This window comes from Labrus bergylta, chromosome 23, assembly GCF_963930695.1.
Source record: "Labrus bergylta chromosome 23, fLabBer1.1, whole genome shotgun sequence".
NCBI lineage: Eukaryota > Metazoa > Chordata > Actinopteri > Labriformes > Labridae > Labrus > Labrus bergylta.
In genome coordinates this window covers 3099200-3124536 of record NC_089217.1, presented here as the reverse complement: position 1 = coordinate 3124536, position 25337 = coordinate 3099200, and the positions used below count along the sequence as shown (strand labels likewise).

Genomic DNA, 25337 nt, shown 5'->3' with positions numbered 1-25337 from the left:
GTATAAATATGATTCATATCTGTAGCTTTAATTAGGAAGCACCATTTAAAGTGCTGTTTTACAGAGTAAATTTCAGTTGTTTTCTCAAGATCTTGACTAATGAACTTGATTGAAAGGAAAACCAGGGATTTAAATATTGAGTTAATGTCATAAACAAGTAAAGATCTCACAGGTTATCACAGGAAAATGGAGTGAAATAAATTGCATCGGTGCATGTCTATAGGCCTAACAGCTTACTGGCTAAAGTTTAAATTGCAACTGGACATAACAATACAAGTTATATAATTGAGCTTGTTTCCTTCTTTGCATATTGCATAATTTAGTCATAATGGGAGTAGCCAAAAAAAGAAATGGATGTTCCTAAAATGAGGAATTTTAAGGAAATGTTAAAGCTCCCGTGAGAAACTTTAATTTTGTGTCAATTTTGGGGTTCCTGTAGTCAAAGTTGTACCTCTTATCTCTTCACTGATGTCCTGTCGCATTTTTAAAAACCAAAAATCCCACCCTGCTTTCTATTTACACTCAAATGTAAAGTGTAAAGGTAAATGCACGGACTTGCTCCTCCTCCTTTGAAGGACTGTCTGCCAGTGGGATCGATACCAGGGGCCACAGCCCGAGGAGACTGTGAGGCCCCATACAGACACACAACATTCAGACAAACTGTTCTGTCAGTGAAAGGAACTAAATATTGGAATATTCTCCCACTCACAATCAGAGACATATGCAACCTTCAAAACACGCCTCAAACAGTGGCTAAAAGAAAACCACAAGTCTTTAACCTTTAACCTTTAACCTCTATTATTGTCTTGTGTCACATGTGTATTTGTATTTGTATTTTATTTGTAATTTGTCTTTCTCTGTTACCTGCCTTGGGACAACAGATGGAAACTTGCACTTCTGCTATAATCTGACATTTTTACAGCTGTAATTGTTACAGCTGTTCATTATTTCTTTCTTCTTTATTTCTTCTTTATTTCGAACGATTAAAAAATAGATGAAAATGAATGAACAAATGGGAAAAAATAAAAATCTGTATTAAAAAAAAAAGAAGAAGCCAATTTCAGTATAATAAACATTTGACTCGTTCGAAAAGGGATAGGAAGAAGCCCAGGCTTGTCAAGTCCTACCCCCATTCTTCACCATTAACAAATGCAAAATCCAATAAAATAAACTAAACAGACAATACAAAAAAAATATACTCCAATCGAGCTATTAAGAAAAGCAAACAAAAAACAAACAAACAAAAAAAAGAACAAAATGAACATTAATATGCACTGTCCCTAACAAAAAAAAAAAAAAAAGTTTCTCTCATCTAAAGCGATATGCTTTTATTTTGAAGTTAGATACTCAACTTCCTGTCAGACGTTGTCACCTCGCGCTCAGTTGGTTAGGGGGCTCGTGAGTGCAGTTCGATCTGTTGTCCAGGCGGCTGCGCGTGCTGCCGTACCTGGCGGTCAACGGTGAGACATCCTGAGGGTCAAACCGCCAACAAACGTTAACGGCTCGTCATCCCCCCCTCCTCCCCCCATCCTTCATAGACCCCCCTCCAGTTCCTCTCCCCGACACCGGTGCCCCCTCCTCACAAGCCGGGTAGGAGAGGGGGGGTCCAGCGCGGGGCGATAACACCGAGAAACCGACCAGCATGGACCCCCAAACCAGGGACCGACCTAGCCCGGCTGCGGGGGGTTTCAGCGGGCGTCTGGCCACCTTGGGAGCCGACGGCGGGGACTCGGAGTCCGGAGCCGGCTCGGAGGAGGCTTCCGTGGGCTGCTGCAGCGACACGTTCACCAGCCTGCCCGACATGGAGCAGGAGACTCTGGAGGAGAAATTAAGGGGACTGGCGTTCAGAAAGCAGACCTCGTATCGGTGAGTAGGGGACCGGGGAGGATGCTGGGGCAGGATGTAGACTGCTCCGTGTCAGGGGAGGACATGTCTGTGATGCTCACTGTGTTGTGGGCTCCAAAATATTCAGGAGAATTTGTCTGTTTTAGCTTCATGCTGAATTAAATGTAAAGGTTAGTATGAACACAGACACAGGACCAAAACCAGAAGACGAGGAGGGGGGAGGGGGGGGGGGGGGTTACATTAGATTCTAACATACAGGCTACACATGTTGTGACTTGTCCTGGTTAGCCACATTATGGTAACCATCATACACACACACACAGACACACACACACATACATACACACACACATACATACACACACACACAGGGCATGTCAGTGAGGGATCAAAACAAAGCTGCAAAAACAACAATGTGTGTTTGTATCTCTTTGTGATTGGTGTGTTGCAGCCCTGTTGTGTTGGAGCATGGGAAGGGGGTTAGAAACAGTATTGATTTGTGTGTGTGTGTGTGTGTGTGTACTAATGTGTGTGTGTGTGTGTGTGTGTGTGTGTGTGTGTGTGTGTGTGTGTGTGTGTGTGTTTTTACTTGTATGTGTGGACAAAGTGTGTGTGTGAATGGCAGCAGCAGCTTGACACCCTGGTGTGACTGGCAGCTGCTGTTGATAGTGAAATCTGGCCAGAGACCAAACATGCACACACACACACACACACACACACACACACGCACACACACGCGCACGCACAACATTTTTGTTTTTATTGTCAAATGTCACTTTCAATGTGTGGCTTCTATCTTTCCATCTATCTGTGTCGACCTTAGCGCCAGAAATATTAGACATTTGTGGGTCAAATCAATCACGTTGACCCGTGTCATCGACTTGTTTTTGTCTGTTTGGGTTTTATTTATCTGAAAAGTGACGCAGCAGTTCAAGCTTCTAAAATCCAAGTAAAGCGTTCAAAAAGTCTGCATGGAAGTGAATATTTGCTTTAACCGTTAAATTTCACTCCCGTCAAAAATATCCCACAAATGTGTTTTTTTTTTTCCTTCTCTGAATTTGACAAATAATAAATAAAAAATGAACTCTAATGAACGTCCCAATCAGATTACACGAGCATCATGTGAACACATAAAACATGAATTATGTGGCCCTTTAGTAAGTTAATTAATCTGACTTTTTAGGGAGGGATGGTACAGTATAATCCCATTAAATTCCATTTGATGGAGGATAATTATTTGTTAGATTATTTTCCATATTTCTGAAGATGCATTAGTGTTTTTGACACCACATGCAGTGAGGGGACTATCCAGGGAAGGCCTGTTTTTTCAGCGTCACTGTATCATCATTTGCAGAGTCTCTTTCTCTTCTTCTGGTGTTTTCCCAGAGGAGGGGAACTATCTCTTGCTTAAGTGAGGTTTCCGGGATGATTGTTCATCATGGGAAGTGCTGCAGCGTGTTTTCTCTCCAATTTTTCAGGAGTTCTTTGTGAGTCTGATTTGTGAGTTACCCCTGAATGTGTCAGAGGAAACCTCGATGAATTTATGGACTCTGGAGTACATGTGATGCTGATCGATCGTCACTGAAGTCCCCCAGTTAAAAGCTTTTAAGAAATCAAGTCACATGTTCATGTTTAAACAAGATAAAAATGTTGATATTTGACACGGGGGGCGGTGATCACTTGACTTAGTTCTGTCTGTATTGTGGACTTTGTAGGTGAGCCAACATCAGCACTTTAAATCTCTGTGAAAACATTTGTTTTTGTCATCAGAAGCATCTTGAAGAAGCAGCGTTTGTCGGGCTGCTCTTAAAGCTGTTGTAACAGCTGTTGGAGGTGTTTGAATGTGAGTCGTAAACTACACCTCGGAATAGGTTATGCGTTTAATGATGTTGCCCGTCTTCAAAGGAATAGTTCAATATTTTGGGAGACGTTTGAGTGTTCACTTTGTTGCAGAGAGTTACATTAAGGAAATTGATACAGCTATCCCAAGACATCCAGTACGAGGAAAAGTCTGTGAACAATTTCAAGCTAGCAGATTGCCATTGGTTTATAACACAGGGGTGTTACTTTGTATTACCAAAATGCAGCGCTGCATTTCATATCTCACCCTATCTTTCTCGGAAAAGCTCTGGAAATGATGACTACTCGGGATGTCAAACTGTGTACTTTTAAACGCTGTTTAATTGCTAAGTTGAAATAGTTTTGGGCCTCTTTTTTTATCACATTTTAACCGCATGTTTGGCGTTCCATTATTCTGCATTTCAAAACAGGTTCGTTCTGCTTTTATTCTGCATTTTGTCCCGTCTTGCTTGTTTTGATTTACTTTCTGTCTGGATGAAACTGTGGCTGCAGGAAGACGCTACGGTCACTTGCTGTTCGGATGAAAACCTGCTTTTATTTTGAAAGAACATGAGCAACTTCTGGTAGATCAGATAGAATCATTTAACCAGTGAAGACGATACTCGCTACAGATTGAAAAGTTAATGAAAACAGCTCAAGGAAACGGTAAAAACAAAGTGAAATGTTTGATGTCATTAGGTGAATGTGATACTACTGACTCATCAAGTTTTTTTATTGTGAACTGAGCCATTCAAAGGCGCCCCGGGTCGTTTATTTCCATCACTCTGGTTGCAGGAAGAAGCTAAATGCGATTAAAAAATAATGAATGCAAAAAATGTCTGACCTTCATTGCGTCAGGATTAACTTTGTTAACGCCTACAGCCTTAATAAACAAATATTAAGTAAACGTATTGAAATGGGATTGGGTGTAGAAGTGTGATGAAATCTGCTCTTTTGATAAAGAAGACCGCATACTAACTGGGCATGACTGGAGGAACATTTCCCGCCCATGCCACCCTCTGCTCTGTGGCCTTTTCCAGTCATTAACTCGCGGATCATCATGCACTGTAAACAGCTTCGTTGGAAAACCCCCAGTTGGATTAATTTCATTTAGAAAGAGAACATCGCTCTTCTAAGTGCAGCCATTGTTTCCTTCCCGCCGACGTATTAAGAGACTTTTGACGTTTACCATTTGAGAGACTAGACTGGATTCTGGACTACAATGGGAGTTGGTTTTGGTTTTGTTTTAAGTATGTAAATAGCATGTTAGCACTGGATTAATGCAATGTTGATATTTCTCCGCTTTCCAGTACATAAAAATCATATGGACGGTTACATGTCTTTGTGTTTTGTTCCTCTTTGACCTTAATGGATACAGCTGTGGATAATCTGTGAATTTTCCTCTTCACGGACTCAGCCATGTGGAGGAAATGGCATTAGCTGGTCAGAGGAGATGGTTTGTAAGACAGTTAGTTTACATAGCTTTGAAGTAGCCAGTGCCATGAAGTGAATTACCATATGTGGCAATATGAAAGAGCTGAGAAATGATGCCGTCCAACATCAAAGACGTGTGTGTGTGTGTGTGTGTGTGTGTGAGCGCACTTTTTCTGTGTGGTATTATGTGTTTATGGCAACGTAAGGCACGTGTTACTTAATCAGCCAGACACTCGTCACACTTTGTTATGTGTGTGTGTTCCCAGAATACCGTCCCTCTTTTTATCTATTCTTAGACGTCTCACCCATCTGCCTGCATGACAGCAGCCCTTCCTCAGTCAGAAACACAGTCGCGCTGTGCGTCTGTGTGTTTTGTCTTTCATGCCAACCAGTTAGTCAGCACGCTAGTTAATCTGTAAGACATCCCTCCAATTAGCCAGTCAGTAGAGCGGCCGGACACTCAATCTGCGAGTGAGTCACTACCAAGTTGTTTTTTCGGGAGCCCTTCCTGCTGATCAGTGACACTCGGTCGGTCAGCAGCTCATTTGTGCAACTATCCAGCTGTGAACATAGATTGTAATCTTCAGCTCAGGAGCTCATAAGAAAAGATGAACCTGGACAGTAGTGCATCTTCACAAACAGTCTAACAATCCATCATCACTAAACACTCTTTCTGAAGTCCTAATGTACCTAAAGACAACACTGAGGCGTCCACAGGATAGAAAAACCTGACTGCAATATCCTCTTGAGAGTGTCACTACTGACCCGTCGTTGTGCAAAGATAAACATATGAAATATTTAATGTTATTCAGGTCTGGAAACAATGTTGAGAGATGATACACGGTGAGGTTTCCGCCAAGTGGTGTGTACTGTAGCTTTACTGTTTGAATGGGGCAGTTAATGGCAGTGCTACCGCTAATGGACTCTTATCCTTAGTGAGTATTCTCTAATGGTTTTATTGTTTTGAGAGAGAAAAGAAGAGCAGAGTGTGAAGGCTTCAGATATTTAGAGTTGAATAAAATATACTTTATTGTCTACTTTATATGAAATCAAACAGCCCCGATATCTCATACTTAAGCAGCTGTGATCAGAGAACGTGTACAATTGTTGGGAAGCGAGCTGACTGAAGAAAGAAGCACAATAACTAAAGCTAATCAAGTTTTACTCACCTCCAGCTCTCACTTAACATGTACAGCCAAGGTTCATGACATCTCCATGTGTTTAGCCATAGTTTAACTTTTTCTTTTCAGTTAAAAGTTGTCCAAAAAGGAACGCAAATTCTGCTCGTCGTCCGCCTTGTTTGTTAACTCAGAAATCACATTTTGCCATGAGGAACTTTTTGAGAGTTCCAGTTTTAAGAGTCAGGACTCTGGTTGTTGGTGAAGCAGTGGTGTGCTGTTGTGGACATATCAATACTCCCACCAACAGACTATGGGAACAAAACTGTTGTAAAAATGTGTGCACATCCAGGCAAAGCACGCTTTTCAGCTCCCACTGAGCAACTTTATTAAGGGCAACGTTTCTAACCAAAGGATGTTCTTCAGGAACAAAACTGATGTAACCAAACCATAACCATGTAAATATTAACAATCAAATCAGTGGTTATCTGTCGTCATCTGTGGGGTCTCTCACATTTTCAAATTTGACTATTATAAATGGAGTTATTGCCGAGCTCTGATATCATTTAAAAAAACAGGATTCAGAAAAGCCATGGCCAATAAATCAGTTTTGTGTTTTAATGTAAGAACAAAACTATTAGCCAACTTTGCCTCTGGTTGTTTCTGTAAGACTCTAAGTGATGCTGAATAATAAATACAAACACTTATAATCCATTATTTCGCTCCTGTGATTTCCGAAACCAGTCGAGTGAAATCTGGATCTTCTTTAAGGCTTGCTGAGCTTTCTTTTACTTTCTCTGGTAGTTTGTGTGTTTGCTCTTTGGTTTCATGGTCCCACTGTCAAACACCACACCTGGCTTCTTCTCTGAACTCCGGCCATGTCAAGAATCTGATATCTGTGCCCTGCAGAATCAAACATCATTGGATAGCAGGATGGAGAAGGGTCTTTCATGACTACCTGAACCTTCATTAAAGCCTCCAACTGTCAACCTAAACACCAGATCTTAACCCCTTACTCTGGTGGTAGAAATGCCAACATGGCCTGTTTGCCCAAGAGGGGAAAAAAAAGAAAGAAAGAAACTCTTTATTTCATTCCTTGGCTTCTCATGCGGTGAGATTTCACCACCGCCTTCATGGGAAATTGTGCAGAAACACGCTGCCACAGGACAGGATGTCGTAACATTATCCTTCCAATATTTACAGCCCACTTCACAAACAGCAGATCACAATAAGTGCGTGTCATACCACAGTCCGATATATTATGGGCTGGAAAGAAAGACTGGACAACGCATGAAATACAAGCAGAGAGGGGAAAACATGAAACAGATTTAGATGTATCTCATGTTGCTCCTGCTGCGCACCACCTGCAGGGGTAAACACTGATCAAAGGCTTTTCATCATCTGCTGCCGCCAGAATATAAAAATCTCTTTTCAGCCTTCATTTGGACAAAACACAGAGGGGAGAGGGAGAACAGAGGGGGAGATAAAAAGAGAGGAAAGAGGAAGGGGGGGAACATTGAGACAAAGTCAAAGGTGAGTCACGACTCAATGAGCTTTATGAAAAGGGAGCAGCGCAAATAAAGCGGAAGAGCAAATGACAGTATAACAGGACAGTAGTGACAGATCGGTGCTGACACATCATAAGGCACATTACTGTAATACCCGAGGGGAAGTGATACATTAGATCGAGCATTAAAAGTTCACTTGGTTCTAAAAATAAAACAAGCCCGTTAACTTGTGTGATGTCTAAGACAGTGAGGAATGAGGAGTTTAAGGTACTGTTGGTGAGATGGTCATTTTTTACTAATTTTAAAGTTTCAGATGACTAAAACTGGTAAGAAAACAAGATTTAAAGTTCTTCTCCATTAAAAGGTTGTGTTTGTACTCTATAGTTGACGCAGAATGTCCAGAGGGGCTGAGAGCTGAGCTACCACTTACTAGTTGGATTTCTATTGTTGTCCTTAGTTCATTCATACCACCAGTGGAGAGACCTTTGAGACCTCTCTGAAACAAACAGTTTCAGTGATTTGAACTGGAAAAGACTCCACAAAAGACACAACATTTCCAGAGGGGCTGAGAGCTGAGCTACCACTTACGACGTTAGCTAAGCATTTAGGTTAGGATTTCTTTGTTGTCCTTAGTTCATTTTACCACTGGTGGAATTATCTACAGAGGTTTTTAAATAAACAGTGCACACAGGTCAGCTGCCTAAAGGAAAGACATACTAGAGAGGTAGAAACCTCAGTAATGCCATGCTGCTGCTCAAAGTGATCGTCAAAGCAACGCAGTAAAACAGTATCCGCTTCCCCAGGGAAATTAAGTTTGACAGGAAAAAAAATCGTTACACCCAACAGGGGGACAACATTCAACATATTTAATTGCTAAGAACGGCGACAGCTGAATTAGCAATAAACACGTCAACCACTTGTGTCTCTTTGTAACGTCTTGGTTTCAGAGCGATCAGCTTGTGTTTCGAATCAGCCATGTGACAGAACTGAGAGAATTACTGTATGGACTCAAGCATTTCAATAAACTGCTGAGTGTACACCAAGGACAAGAGGTCACTTTTAAATGCAGCACTTACATCTCTCACAGCACATTTTCGAAAGCAACCAAATTTGGTAATTAGTCAGCACTTCCTTGTTAGCTTACTTGACGTTCTATTTTTAGCCACTCTAGTGATGAAGCTTTTGATAAGGCAGTTTTAGTTCCCTTATTGGTCAGTTTTTGGGCTTAGAATCAAACTTAACAATTGTTCAATAAACTGGAAAGATATACTTTATATTTAACAGATATTCATGAACCTCATTTTCTGACTTTTGAACTTTCACCACTTTAAACATGATTTGTATGGATTCCCAAGAAGACATTGATTGTACCTAGAGGGTAAATCTAAATGTCTTTGACCATCCTCTGACTTTTATCTAAGTCTCTAGCAGCAAGGTAAAGTTTCCATTTATTCAATGATCCTAACTTCTACTCGTTTAGATTAGCCATGGCCTTCTGAGTAAGTTCCCCTGAAAGTGTTTTGTTGGTTCTTGCTTGTTTTGATTTTTAAGGGAAAAGTCCCAACAAGTTTCAGTTGGATTGCCAGTAAATATCACTCTGACTTTCATGTTTCACAGAGCATGAACCCCTGTGACTGAGGTGAAATCAAACTTTTTTGTGACCAAGAATATAGAACCACAAGTAGGTCCAAGTTGTATAATTATCTAGTGAAATATCCTTTACATGTATGCTAGATTTGAACATTTGAGGCGTTCATGGTTTCCAGGGGAAATACTCCTGACCTGTACCTCCCCCCCCCCCCCCCCCCCTCCCTTTCCCCATTACCCCATTACCCCACAATGACTTTTATGTTTATGTAAGAATGTGGATGTTTCACATGGTTGTTCGTTGTGCCCGCAGAGGCTGAATCTTTATGACTTAGGTAGTGAACCTTACATTTCCCTGAAGCCAACTGCAGGTCAAATGTTTTTTTATTTTATGCCTCAGCAGCCACTAAAATGACTGTTATTAAATTTGGTGCGCCCATTCATGTCTCCCTTAGGAAGAATTATAATGACCCCGACTGTGGCTGGCTAAATAGCTAAACCTTCTCTAATGACTAAGAGATAAAATACATTGGAGTAAATATATCACACAGGCTCTTTACCCATTGGTTATAACCCTCCCGCTTCTCCCCATCTTTTCTCTCCCATCATGGCTAAAGTGGATTTAGCCAATGAAATCAATAAGGAATGAGGGCTTTCACCTGAAATTACCTGTGTGCTCTGAAGCAGACTGCAGAAAGATCTGCTCCCGTATGTTTTATACAAGTGGTGTATGAGTCGGGTTTGTAGCACACTCTATGTTAAATTCAGTGGAACGCTTGGCTCAGAGTCTGGGCAGCTTAAAGACACTCATGAATTTTTTAGCTGACGATCAGAGCACCAATTGTTGATGAAATAACAGGGCTCACTGACATGATTTCCCCTCTTATCCTCAGAACGGATGAACAGATATATATGCATATTTATGATACTGAGGAGGAGGAGGAGGAGAAGAGTAAGCTGCACGGATGTATGGATAATTCAAAAGGCAGAACAGGTCAACTGTTGCTATTTTAAGCTGCCGTTTTATCAGCTTGTTAACTCCAGTCCTAACTGTCTGTCACATCGGACTTCTGTCCCTGACAAAGACGTAAAATCAATACACGTACCTTGTGGTTTTTCCATGGCTGTCAGAACAACTTCAAATCAGTCGAGACTTTCTGGATTGGACCTTGTTGTAACTACTGTACTTAACTTTTCAGTTTCTTGGCTTTAAGTTAAGCTGTCATCGAGTTGCCAACACATTTCTTCCTTTCAATCAAAATAGTTATTAGGGCTGCAATTGATAGTCGTTATTATTCTTTTAATTACTTGTCTGATCTATGTTGTTGCTGCTTCCTGTTTGTATGCAAAGCCAGCAAGATGCAATGCAATGCTGGGTTTACAACAGCTTTGTGTAGCCTTACACATAATACCAACAACAGTGTTTACCCTAGGTTTACAGCTTTGGGGTGGTGGGGGGTGGGGACACGCCGACACGCCGACACAAACGCTTGAAGGAATCTTGGTGTTCATGGGTTACTTTTAATGACAGCTGTCCTGTTCTATTGGAAAGGTATCCTTAAATGACTTCTTTCCCTGATTTCCGACTCTATCCACTATCCTAGCTCTACAATAAAGGCACAAAAAGCCCAAAATTAAATTTAAAAAAAAATCTATCGGAGTTGGTATCTGTATTGGAATCGGATTGCAACTGAAAAAAAGTGGATTGGGGTTTCTCTACCTTCAATGCAAAACCTGTAACACTGATTGCATTGCCTCTTTGTTTTTCTGCCTCTAATGTTAAGATTATAACATAATTATAAAATGTTGACAAAAATAACTTATTCTCAACCTAAGCTTGTTCAGTTTTGAATTTAAGTTCACCATATTTAACATATGGACATTGATTTAGATGATTATTTTTTTACATTTTTTATGCTGTAGCATCTTTTTAACCATTTACAAATGAATGGGTGGAACGACTGACCAACCAGGGCGAAGGTGAGAACAGGCTGAATACATACAATTTGAACAGGATGTGATACTGTGAGGCTGTGAACCCTTTCCTGTCAGTTGAATATAGTTTGTTTGTGTAAAACGGTGTGAGCTTAAGCCTGTGTTAATCATGAAATTGTGGCGTATTTATCTGTTACTCTGACTCACTAACTCTCTCTCTCTCTCTCTCTCTCTCTCTCTCTCTTCTGTACTTCTATACACACATATTAGAGACACAGAGGCGTTAGTATATCCCTGCTCTACCCTCTCTGAGTAACACTGCTCCAGTTGGCGGGTGCTGTGTTTGTGTATGCTTATGCATATCAATCATTTTCTGCAAAGAAGACGAGGAAAGACGACGTCTGTTTTAGGAACGGTCGTGGGATCTTCTGAGCTCTCTCTCTCTCCTTTCCTAGCCTTTTCAGGAGTGTTTTAGAAGGCAAAGTGTGTGCATGTGTGTGTGTTGGGCTTATTTTGCCCATAATGCATGTGTGTGCTGAGGCGTTATGGGGGGATTGGCTGACAGGAACCGCTCCTTATTAGTCCTCTGGTTTGTTGTAAGAGGCTTTTCCTGCTTGGAAATGAAGCTTAAAAAGAAGAGGGTGAAAGGCGAAAGAGAAGAGGAATAAAAAGAAGTGGATCTTCCGGGCTGTATTAGAGAAGAAGAGAAAACCTTTGACGTGTTCAAGATTAGTCAATTACTTCCTCCTGCATCAGACACTTGAGAGGAGTATTTCACGACCCATTGTTAAAATCCTTCTATTTTATTTTTCTCTGACCTGACTGGAAAGATTAACCACAATAGAAGAAGTTTCTTTAGAACTACAGATAAAAGATCTAATAACACGATAAAATGACAAAAATGGCAACAGATTGGTTACTCAACCACTTTACAGTACACTCGTTTTCTCTGCTGCAATGCAGTTAAAGATTAAGGACAGAAGACAGGACACGCTCGCTGACCCCTCACTCCTGCTTCTTTAAATATATATATATAGTGTGTGTGTTTACATTCCTCTGATGTAAAGGAAAGAGGCTGAGGACAGGGATAGTAAATTGTGGAATGTATGTCCACATGCATTGGAGTTTTTCCAATTGAAACAGACACTGAGGCAAATACCAAACAGTAACAATATGCCTTAATGCTCTATTTTTCTATTCATTTGTTCATCTATCTGGGGAAAAAAAACCTAACTTGCTACTCTTACGATGCTGTAAAACACAGAACTAGAGAAATCTGCAGTCCTCTTTTCTCGGTCTCCATCGGTTCTTCTGAAGTAGCACCTCCTCTCTCCCTCCAAAGATCCCATCTGTCTCGTTTGAGTCGATAATGAACCTGCAGAGTCGACTGCTGAGGTGACACTGACTCCATCGCTGCAACTATAACTCTCTCATCCTTGCTCTTCTATGAGTTTCGTCGTGGTTAAACATTATGTTGTGCTCCAGATATGGCAATAAAAACCAAAAAAAGACACAGAAAATACTATAAGGTGATTTTTAAACACAGTATCTAACCTACATTTTACAGCTTTTTGGGGTAATAAGCAACTAGAATAGAGGTCATTATTCAAGCATAAATTCCAACTTTTCTAAATCAAATGTATCTCAAAAATCCGATGTTTTATAGAGATTTATTCTCATGTCTTTATAGTCTGGTACAGTCATCTATTTAAATGCATTTCAATGGTTTTGATGGACGAGAGAGATCTGGGGCTTTGATGCCTGATCATTTACGCTCACTAATTTGGTGGAGCTCACACAGCCAGCTGCTCCATCAGCTCCACATCCAGAGAGGTGGAGGTTTGGTTGTTAGTTCAGGAGGAGGTTGAGGTTTTTCCTTTTTTGGTATTTTCTGTTTGGACACGAGGAAGAAAGAAGTCTCCTGCGTCTTTCTATAGGTATATCTGTAAATCTGCGTCCCTTTACGATTTATACGATTCTATTAATAGAGGCGCACGTAAATGTGATCATGTGCTGCACGGATTAACCCCGGCCTTTAGGAAGTGGCTCGTGTGTTCTTTGTGTTTGCGTGTGTCTATGCAGGTAGGATTACCGAGCGCTGATCATCTCTCAGCGCTCAGATTGATGAGTCCCCACTCAAACTCAGTACACACACACACACACACACACACACACACACACACACACACACACACACACACACACACACACACACACATACACACACACACTTATGTTTAGTTAGTTCTGGGTATATTGCATATATTACATTTCCTGGTGACCTATAATAACCCTAAACCTAACCATGACCTTAATCACTGACCCAAAAATCTTTGAACAGCATTTGTTCCCAGTTGTCTCATCGCTGTTCAAGTGACAGCTTTCAAAAAAATATATAAAATATAATGTTTGTGTACATTCAAAAGTTTATCTCTTTTTTTTTCAGCGTTTTTTTCACATTCAATAATTGGCACTTTGTGTTTCATAGTGTGTCCCTCCTTCTCTGCAGTTGAACGTTTGCTGTTTTTCATTTTTGACTTAAAAGGATAAGCGGACACACTATCTCACCCACACACACACACACACACACCAACACACACACATGTCCGAGCAGACCTCAGCTGCAGAGACACGCTATAATTAGTGGGACAGCATCTTCATCTCGCTCTCCTTTTTTCTCTGTGTGTGCTTTCGTGTGTTTGTGTGTCTGTGAGCGCTAATTGCTCAGGTCAGATGAGAGCCATTAGTAAATAATTCATTTTATTAGGCAGCTGCAGCCTGAGGATAGAGGGGACACCACACTTCACTCGTTCACTTTCTATTTTAGTCGTTTTATTTGAACCTTTTCTCATAGTTTTACATCAAATCTCCTCCATATATGCATCTCTCTCGTGCAGAAACCCCTGTGCTTTGCTTTCCTCACCTTCTTTTTTTCTCCATTTTGAGCTTCATCTTCTTTATCTTTATCGGCGGTTTGCTCTGCGCTTTGTTGGTTTCTCATGTTCTCTGCTGTCATCGTTCTCTCTGTGAGTCTATTCTAAGCAGTAAAGGTCATATACAGATGCACAGCTCAAATCTGAAGCCTCCCCCACATTATATGCTAGCTCTCTCTCTCACACACACACATACACACACACTGACAGACTGTGTAATTATGTAGGTGTCAGAGGAAGATGTGAGAGCGAGGAAGAGCCCGGGTGAGGAGGAGAGGGTAGTATCACTCCCATGTTCTATCTGCAGTTCACGACTTTGTAATGACTGACTGCAGAGTTGATTAATAGACTGTATGTGCAGAGTTATCATTACCGTGCCACAATGCTGCACAAATCTGTGTGTGTGTATTTTTTTTTTGCTTATGTGTGTATTTCAGACTCTCAAGTGGTAAAATTAAATCACTCACAACATTATGGACAACCCAAACCCAACCTCTATGGAGATGAAATGCTCTTTTAGATGCTAAATAGAAAAAACCAACCAACAACACAGTGCCAAATGATGAATAAAGAAACAGTGGTTGAAGAAGTATCAAAGAATAAACTGTCAAACTAAACAGGACAAAATGATTTCCACTGTGCTTACATGAAGATAATGTGGCATACTCATGTCATTTGGATTGGATATTCTTGGTAGAAACAGTTCCTGTATTCAACATGCCTTGTCTTGGTATGTTTTTGTGATCTTAAGGGTGTGGTTCCCAGGATCTCCAGTACTTTCTCCAGACTTTGTTATCGCTGCTCTAGTCTCCAGTTTGCATCTTTAAACACCTATTTGCATCTATCTGTCTTTCCATAGACTTTACATTTGTGCTGCCTGGAGTTTTGCATCATTTTCAATCAGAACTTTTAAGAGGAGTTTCAGGGTTTAAAACTTCTCCTAAAGTCCTCAAAGAATTCAGAGCCTCTCACTATTTCTGCATGCCCAAACATGCGGCGTTAAAGCAAAAAAAAACAACAACTCAGTTATGCTACACAGCTTCAGAAGCGTTGACATGAATATGTAAAAAATTAGTCACAAGTGAGAAAATCCAGTCAGAGTCTTGTCAGTGTGTTTGACGAGGTGCGATCATCCAGTGATGTGTTAAGTGATAAACTTGTTCATTTTGTTTTTTTTGTGTGAAATCAATATCTCATTTTCTTTTCTTTCTTTTTTTTTATCTTTGCCTTGTTCCTCACAAGTTTACGAAGCACCTGGAGTGTGTGTGTGTGTGTGTGTGTGTGTGTGTGTGTGTGTGTGTGACAGTTCATTTAGGGTGCAGTATGTTTTTTCAGGCGTTAATGTCTCCTGTGGGGCTGACATCGACAAATGGATCATTACGTGTCTGTTACACCTCTGTGTTGTCGTTGATGCTTTTGGGGAGGAGGTCCAACAAACTGGGGCTGCATTATACTGACAATGCAGAAACAAATGTGATACAAAACAGGAGATTTAGCAGACGCTTACATTGCTTTATCCATGTACCAATACACAACAAAACTTCCCTTCAATTCTTTTCTTTGTAAGGGGGCTTTTAATTTCTTTCTTTAGAGACAGGACAGTGGATACAGTTAGAGAGAGAGGGGAACGACATGCAGAAAAAAAGAGCCACAGGTGGTATTCAAACCCCAGCCTCGGACGTTTAAAGCATCAAAGCGGCTTTATCTGTTGGCTTTTTGCATATACATATACTTACTTACATGTTAAACTCAGACTCTGCATGCACAGCGGGGGGCGGTTTGCAGTGAGCATGGAGAGACTGTGACCTTGTGTCTTGAATGTCATTTGTGTCAAAAAAATAAAAATGTGTTTATCCGCATTAGTTGACGCTGCATGTCCATGTGCATAAAGTCTGCAGCCCTTACACATGGATAATAACACATGATTATGTAGTTTATAATTACATCAAAAGGCGTGAACAAATCAGCATGCAAGCACTCTATGACATCACAATCCTCACTTTGAAAAGATCATTTCAACTTTTTAGTTCATCTTCGTTGGAGCATTATTGTAACATAAAGCGTTAGTTCTTCAACCATCTTCACCTTCACTACAATAAAAGTTTCATTTCAGTTTAAAGACTTGGATGGGGAATTCCCCGAAAACTTATTAGAACTCAACAAACTCATTTACTTTCATTTGTTCTCGTTAATAATCCATTTCTTCCTTTATCTCTGCACGTCTCCGCGTGGATGATGTGTGTGCGTGTGTGTGGTTTTTGCATTATGTCGAGTTGACACTCCACCACTATGACTGTTAGTCAGATCACAGACAATAAGCAGCTCTCCTCTCTCACTCTCTTCACTCTCTCTTTCCTACTTATAGAAACAGAGTGGGTTCACTGAGTGGGAGTTTTTGGAAAAAGATACTCTGCTGACTCTGCTGGACGAAAAAAGAGAGAAAGAAAGAGAGAGACTGAAGAGGCAGAGTTGGCCTCTTAAAATATGAGCTGATACAGTAGATATTTCAAACCTGAAGAGGAATATTTGTGCATGTGTGTTTCTTAATTTTGTCTTTATTAGAGCTGGATTCAAATAATCTTAATACCTCTTGTGACAGCTTTTGAAATTGTTGCATTTAAAAGCTTTTTTAGGGACCTGTTGATGAAGCAAAAACTGGGAAAACATTGTTTTGGTGGCGCAGCGAAAATATATTTTCTGCTGCCTTAATATTTTGTCATGCCTCACATTTTTTTAAATCCACTTTTAAAGCCAGGGGTGTAGTCACTCACCCTGGAAATTATGATCATTCACAACTTACTCTGCAACAACTAATATGTTTAGAAGGAGAAATGGCAGAACCCGACTAATGTTTCATATTAAGATAATGAAATGATTTGTTATGTTTATGTATCTGAACTTTTTTAGGACGAATGATCATACTTCTTTGGGTACATAATTCAATAATGTAATACACTGTCTGCTTGTTGTGAGTGCTCTCTGGTCTGTAGGGCGCCAAGCACCGACCTCGGAGCCTGGACCCTCTTGGAATGCAAGGACATGTTCTTTCTCCATTTCTGTCATTCTTTCTGACTCTTTGAGCACATTTTTTGGGGGGCCTGAACATGCCTGAAGAATCACCAAAATTGCCTTGCACATCAAGACTCGCGAAAAAAACGTGTTTGTTGAGCGATGTTTTACACAATAAAGCTGTTTTCACATATTGCACTCCTTTAAATATCTAGATAATTTCAACCTGTCTCATGAAATAGATGTAGATTTTCCCATTATTAAGGCGTGAATCGTTTCATTTTCCACAAATTGAAGCTGGATTAATTGCACTTTACAAACTTTAGGGTTTCCCCTTGTTTATGAAAATAGCAAGAAGCACTAAGTTTTATGGAAATAGCACGTGTGTCATCATCCTTTTTATTGGAAAACACCTTCAGCTGATTTTTTTAAAGGTTTTTTTATTGGCATGTCTTTGATTTGGGAAACCACCGCTTCACCGCTTCAAATGTAATTGAATGCATTCCAGTTAAATTTTGTTCTGAAATAAGAGTGTTTGAGAAAACAGTGGGTGGATGGAGAGATAAAGATGATTGAGCGGAGAGGTGGATGAGGTTGAGTCGGGGAAGGAGAGAGAGAGAGAGGATGTGTGAAGGAGAGAGGAGGAGGAGGAGGAGGAGGATGAGCAGAGAAGCCAAGGCCTTTGGGCAAAGCCAAGACCGCCTACAGATGCTCTCTCCTTCACCCCCCTCCTCCTTTTCTCTTTCTTTATCTGTCCTCTTCTCTCTCTTCACGTAGCCCTTTGTCCTCTCTTTCATCTGCAATCTCTCTGTTTTTCTCTTTCTCCTCCACCTCTCTCTCTCTCTGATCTAACTTTCCCTCCTTTGTCTTCCTCTCCTCCTCCTCCTCCTCCTCCTCCTCCACCCTCAGAGGAGAGGAATGTAGGCCAACAGAGGAGTGAAGTTAAGGGCATGCCTGCTCACTCTACTTACACACACACACACACACACACACAGACCTTCACCTTCTCAATCAAAGGACAAATAAGATGCGCACGTGTTGTTTGAAATCCTGCAGAGATGTAGAAATGTTGAGATATAGATCTGAACTTTCTGTCCCGTCATGCGGGGAGGCAGATTAGAAACAAGCAGACCCGAGAGAAAAGCAAAGACGTGATCTGAGTCCCAAGTAGAGATGTATATGTCATAATCATTCTGGTCAGGTTTTCAATGTATTCACATGACTGAAATTACAAAATATATATAACCAGCCAATAAAAAGAGTCTGTAGCTATTCTAGTAAGGCCCAGTAGTTCACTAACAAGGCTTATATTGCTCAAAATAATCCGTAATGAGAGACAAGAAATCAACGATTAGTACGTTTATTCACCTTTTTTTAATTCCTGTAATGAACTTGTGAGCAAACAGTTGTTTGTTTACTTAAATATGAAGGATGAATTGAAGTCCAATGTTTGTGCTCTATTTGTTCTGTTTTTTCTTCTCAACCAGCTCCTTAAAGCTGCTAAGTGATCCGTTATGTTCACCAGCTGTAGTTGTTTTCTATATCTGACTATCGATGGTGTTTTGGGGGCATCAAAGTAACGACCTGAATGTGTTGACTTATTATCATGGCAATCTAGCCAATGGCTGCTGAGACATTTAAACCAACACTAGCACTGAGTAATTATATTCATCCTCTGGGAATAATGAATGACGGGCACACCAGCATCATTTTCCCATATGGTAGAATCCAGTGGATAAACTCTCTGGAGCTTCTTCACTACATTTAATTGGCTCCTGCTTTCCACAGTTCCAGTTATGATTGACAGGCGTTGGTGCGTACATACTGTACTGGGAAAGTAGACAAAAATGATTACTCAGTCATATCGAGAAGAAGAAAATCACAATCATGAAGACTGAAGACTGAATTCAGAGAAAAAAAGTAGAGAGGGTGAAATGACATGCATGTTTTTGAGAGATTTTTATAAATAGAGGGAGGAAGGTCAGAGGGAAAGAGTCAGACTTCCTGGATCCAGACTCACAACCGGACACACACACACACACACACACACACACACACACGCACACACACACATTTTACATTGTACCGTTTGTACTAGTATCAGAGACAAAATGTATTATATTCACAAATCCACAGGTTGTTTTTTTCTCACATTGTTGTCAGTCTTGGCTGCAGCTAAAGATTTATTTGATGAAAGAGATTATTTGGATTCACTGAAGTGTCTATAGGTTTGTGCAATATGAAGCTACGAGCTATTAGCACGCTAACACAACAATGCAGGCCACAGGCAATCACCCTCAAGCAAAGGACAATGTTGTCCGCCGCCTGCGCTAAATGGTGCTTCATTCTGGTGCCTTGATGATCAGTAATAGTTCTTTTTCGGTGAATATATGTTTTCCTTTCTTCTTTAAAAACAATCACCTCTAACTTTGTGCTATTTTGAAATCTGTCTCTGACCGTGAAACTGCATGAATGTCTTCATTTTTCATCATAATCCTTGTTTTCCCTTTTTCTCTGAGTGCTTTGCATGTATGAAAAACGTTTATGTTTTCACAAGAACTGAGTGTTCTCCAGAAGTGCCTGCTTGTCAACTTTTGTGTGTGAGTGTGTGCGTGTGTGTGTGAGAAGACGGTGATCTAATAAGAGTTGATGGTGTACCCGGCTGCAGCTGCTCTCACACACCCACACACTGTCAGAGACACACAGAGCGGAGACGAGCGGCCTATAATTAAATATATTTTACTTATTAAAGCAGAGAGAAAAAAAAAAGTTCAGTCACGATCACGCTGGTGAAAAGTTTTTTGTATAGAAATATGAGCACAGGCGGGGAACTCAAATGTAGCATCAATAAAATACTTTGTAATACTTCAGAATTTAAACTTTTAAACTGTCACACCTTTACTCAGATTTAGTATGCATTCATATTTGGTACAAACATGCAATCAACTTCTGATTTAAGGTTAACCATTGACTCATTTGAAGCATCAAAAACAAACAATAGGGACGCCGGATAGCCTAGCGGATATGTTGTGCGTCCCATGTACGGAAGGGTCATCGCAGTGGCCAACAGTTTGAATCCGACCTCGGCCCTTCATGTATCTCACCCCCCACTTTCTCTTCAGCTGTCCTATTCAATAAAGACATAAAAGTCTAACAAAAATAACAATAATAAGCAAAAACAAACCTTTTGTTACTTTAGAATAAATGTTTTTTACCCTCAGAACGCACTTTTAAAAAACAGTTTTCTTGTTCTTCTGGACAAATCATGACCAGCTGAAAGCTTATTCACAAGGAAATTCCTCCAGAAATAGTTTTGCAGAAGTTGCACCAGTTGCTTAACAAGTGTTATAACTCAAAGAAGTGTGAACATTTCTTGTGACATAAACAACAGAAATTCTTATTTCATTCCAACATGTTGCATCATGAAACCCTGAAAAGACAACAGCTGATCTGGCAGGCAAAAGAAAGATCTGAAACTAGTTATTGTTCTGCCATAAAATGCATCAATTCTATTTAAACTAAAGCTTCTCTTCCTTTTAGAATTGGTAACGGCTTTATTGGCCAATAGGAACGTTTAAAGTCATTCTTACAGTTAAATAAACATAAAAGCAAAAACAACGAAATGCAAAAGTCAGACAGCCCCGTATCAGTCCACACCTTACAAGCATGATAACTTCTGCTTCTATCTTTGCCTTAACATAAATTAAAGTATGATAAGATTGCATTTTTATTAAATGCATTAAAGGCCGGTTTAGATTCTGAAAAAGTCAGCAGTGATGCTTCATCACACAGCGAGTCTGAGTATTTAACGAGTTGTGCAACTATTTAAAACCAGCTCCAGGGTTTACTGATTGATCATAGTCTATGCTCGCTTTGCAGAAATTGACCAGTGTAGCATGTTTAGCTAATGTTCATGGAAAGTATCTCCTTTTCACAAGATGGAAACTATTGAGATATCCTACATACGGGAATGCAATTATTCCGATTATTAACAGAATCCAGGACACTTCATGAGGCCGCTGACACAAAGACGACCATGTCAGAGTGGATCTCATTTGGTTTGTCTTGCATGTCCCGGGTCATGCTCCTGATCCCAGATGATGTGTCTCCTGCACATCTGCTTTGTAACCTTTGCTCATCGTTCAGCTCGTGGTCAAGATTCAACATGTTCTCCGTCATGTCTCCTCTTATCCGGGTCACATCAGGACCACATCTGAGTCTTTTGTGTGTTTTTCTATCTGGACCTAAGTGGGCCAATTGTGCCGCTTTCATGTCCCACAGGTGCGTCACGTGTTTTATTTGGTGGATAATAGGGATAGTGGGGGGGAGGAGGGGCTGCTGGGTAAAAAAAAAACAACAACATTCATGCTGGTCGCTAGCTGGTTGTCGTCCTGCAGCAGACGTTTGCGTTTTGTGACAAACAGACTGGGAGGAAGACAGACAGACACACACACACACACACACACACACACACATGGGGAGGAATGCTGCTGTACGCTCAGATAAAAACAGGGAAGGAAGTCTGAGTGCGGTTGCCATGACTACCGCACCCTTCACACCCTGCCCCCCTTTTTACACCACATCAACAACACGCTGACCACCACCAGACGAACGAAAAAGCAGGGAGATGAGATGGGAAAGCGTTTGAGATTATCTCCCCAAGTGTGTGTGTGTGCAGATAAGAAGTTGTGCCGCTGCAGAATGACAATTAATTAGCGCACGAGAGGCGCTATCTGGACCTCGCTATGCTAACATGTGTGTGTGTGTGTGTGTTGTGTGTATGTGTGAGCATGTGTGTGTTGATTTCTTCCTGCTATTGTCACTTGTGGCATGTGTGCAGTCATGTTCCTGTGTGTTTCGGTGGGTTCAGACTGAGGCTGAATTTTCAGTGTTGTATGATTCAGCTGCATGATAGTTGGTGTTTTCTCTTTAATTAAAACCAGAAAACAAATAAAATACTAATTTTCATCTCCCTATGTATCTCCAAATATGCATTTTTTTGGATACACATAGACATTTTCTTTTCTTTTTTTCGGATTGTTTAAAATCCTCTACTCCTCAAGCAAATAATCCATCCCATACAATCCATTTATAGAATTGTGAAGATGGAAGATAATCTTTAAAGTCCAGCAGCAGATTTGAATATCACAGGACAAGAATTTAACAGCGTTAACACAGTCAAAAATGAAAATATCCTCTACTTTGAAGATTGCAAGATAAACCGTTTCACCATTCACATTGCAACGTGCAGGGACTTGCAAATAATTGTGTAATATTTGCCAACTCTGTGCATTGCTGCATGACATTACACTGCCCAAAAGTTCCTATTTTTTTTAAAGTTTATGACCTTGTAATGTTACTGACATTAATTAATAAAAGATAGTGTTTTCATGCAGCTCTATTATCAGTTTAAATCCACTTCTTCAACATGTACACACACACAGAAGAAGCAGCTTTTGCAGAGTTGCAGCAGCAGTGTTAGCCTTCTGCCAGTGTCCGCAAACGATGCATTCAAGTGCAATATTGAGTGTAGGTTACCCACATTTCTGCAGAGCTCAGAGTCCCATTGTATCAGCAAATGTCAGATAATTGAAGGTACACTGGTGTAGTTGTTGACAAAGACCGGTTTTAGGTTTGTTACAAGTGACAGCAGATTTTGTGTGATGCTTAAGCCCTCTTTGTCCTCCTTCGTTAAGTGTGTTTTTGTGTGTGTTTGCATATGTTGATGGACCTTTATCCATCACAGTCCATTACCTGAGGCACTGAGAGGAGTCCTGCACACACACACAAACACACACACATGTAGAACACACTCTGGGCATGCTGTGTCACCAGCGGCAACGAGCGATCCTTTCACGCTGACCCACATAGAGAGGGAGAGAGAGAGAGAGAGAGAGAGAGAGAGGATGAATAGAGGTAGAGAAACGGGGGAGAGATATAAAGAAAAGGGAAGATCGAAAAGAGAGAGAGAGAGATAAAGAAGCAGAATTGGAGCAACAGAAGAAAAGAACGATCATCGAGCTGAGTGGAGGACGTGCTGACTGAGTCTTCAAGTGTCCTTTACTGTCAGCTTTACTGTTTGAGCTCTATCTAAAAGCTGCTTTTACCTGTGTGTGTGTGTGTGTGTGTGTGTGCGTACGTGTGTGTGTGTGTGTGCGTACGTACGTGTGTGTGTGTGAGATACTGTGTCGTCATTAAGATTTAAACTGTAGCGTTCAGCTGACAGATCTCTCAAGTGTCTGGTTTTCTCCTCCGTCGTTTCAAATGTCGGCCGTCATTTAAACGCTGGTAGTGATGAACTCCGATGTCACCAGCGTTGTCACCGGTGCGACTGACACGATGCCTCACCGGCTTCTCAACTGCATACACCGCAGGTAACGTTGGCTGTAAACGCTGGAGGTCATAGGTCAGCATGGGAACCCACCCCCCCCGCCCCAACAATCCAGCTCTCAATACCATGATGTCATAATATATTTCAGACATTAGACAATACTGTATAATACAGAGTTGGCTGGGAAAGCATGTTTTTTTTTTAAGTATCATGCACTCTGTGATTATTGAATGTGCACTTAGTGATCTGGGCTTCATAAATCATTTAGCTGCAGACTGTGTTTAACTTTGGCCCATGCTCAGAGTTTTGTAGTCTTATGGGTTTTTGAAGTCATTAGTGAGATAAATGAATTCTGACTGCCTTCAATATGTTGATTAGAATTGAATTATATTCTCTTTTTAACAAAACGCTGATGCTATGAGGCACATTACCTGGAGTTTTCTGCACTGTAACTGTAACTCTGCTCAGACTTCAAGGACTAAATGTCTTTCTGAATCTGAATTATTCTTAAAGAGGACATATCATCCCCCTTCTCCACCTTTTCAAACAGTCCCCCTGTGGTCTAAATGAAACATCTGTGCTGTGCTTTGGTCAAAATATAACATGAATCAAGCACCAGAGGAGGTTTGTGACCCTGTATAAACCAGCTCTCTCAGAACGCTCCGTTTTGGTGTGTGTGTCTCTTTAAATGAATTTTCCCGGTAGACTTCACTCCTCTTTAGCGAGAATAAGAATGGCCGACTTGCGCAAAAGTTTTGTTCTAGACTGGGGGTGGAGTCCATGGGTGGAGATTCCAGGGGAGGGGAGAGTTTTTTTTTTTTTTTTACCAGAATCCCACTGTGACATCACAAGGAGAGCACATTTGAAACTGAGCATTTTTCTGTATGCAGACCACAAACAAAGCACTGGATGGGTTTATTTCACATTTTGTGGGTCTGTAGACGCTCAGGTTACCCAAATATATGTTCAAAAACACAAAGTGGATTTTTCATATTATGTGCCCTTTAAAGTATAATTGCCTTGTGCATATTTTATAGGAGTTTCAGTCTTTATGAGCTGCTTCTGCCCTGAGGATGATTTGTGAATAAGGCAGTAAGTCTCTACAGTGGTTGGGAAAAAGCCCTTGGACAAACCAGAACATTCAAATGAATCGTCTTGCTGCGTTATACGTATGAAGAGAACATTTATGTGAAGCTAAAAACTGAAACTGTGAATGTGTTACACTGCGGCACGAGTGACGATTCACACTTTCTTGTGTTAAAAGCATGACTTATTGTAGAATGTGTAATACTTTCAGTAGTATTACTTTGCAATGAGAATGTAAAATCCACAGGAACAGATTATTCTCTCTGCTTTCTGTGAAGAACTAACATCCTTAATCAGCGTAAAAAAGGCCGATAACATGTGGCTCTTTCTGGACTTCAAATCCTCGTATCAGTGAATACTGTGCTGCACAAACATTCAGCTAAATGCCTCTCTGAATACCACTGATAATGTGTGTGTGTGTAAGCCTGAGCCCCTGTGCTTCTGTGTGTGTGTGTGTGTGTGTGTGTGTGTGTGTGTGTGTGTGTGTGTGTGAGTGTGTGTGTGTGTGTATCTCGGGTTGCCTTTGCCAGGTTATCTCTCTTACGTAATGATCCAAAAATAGAACGGATTCACCTGTACGGGAAAAAAGGATGAGAGGAGAAAAGGCAGAAAATTGAGAGCGTTAAAAAAGACAGAAATTTGTAAAAGAGGCAAATGTGTACATTAAATGTTTGTGCAGCCATTCTTTACTATTTCCCTGCATGAAGTCCCA

The 25337-nt window shown here is 40.7% G+C and overlaps 1 protein-coding gene across 7 annotated transcripts in view; it reads left to right on the top strand.

Annotated features, from left to right (window-relative positions):
- The first annotated feature begins 1372 nt into the window (after nt 1-1372).
- dgki (diacylglycerol kinase, iota) overlaps nt 1373-25337 on the top strand; it is a 63589-nt gene continuing 39624 nt past the window's right edge. For 4 of the 7 annotated variants that reach the window (XM_020656362.3, XM_020656369.3, XM_020656363.3 and 1 more), the window contains exon 1: nt 1373-1866. In XM_020656362.3, the coding sequence (XP_020512018.1) occupies nt 1643-1866 (224 nt within the window). In that variant the 5' untranslated portion in view covers nt 1373-1642. The remainder of the gene's footprint in view (nt 1867-25337) is intronic. The other 3 variants (XM_020656368.3, XM_020656367.3, XM_020656361.3) reach the window with 1 other exon arrangement.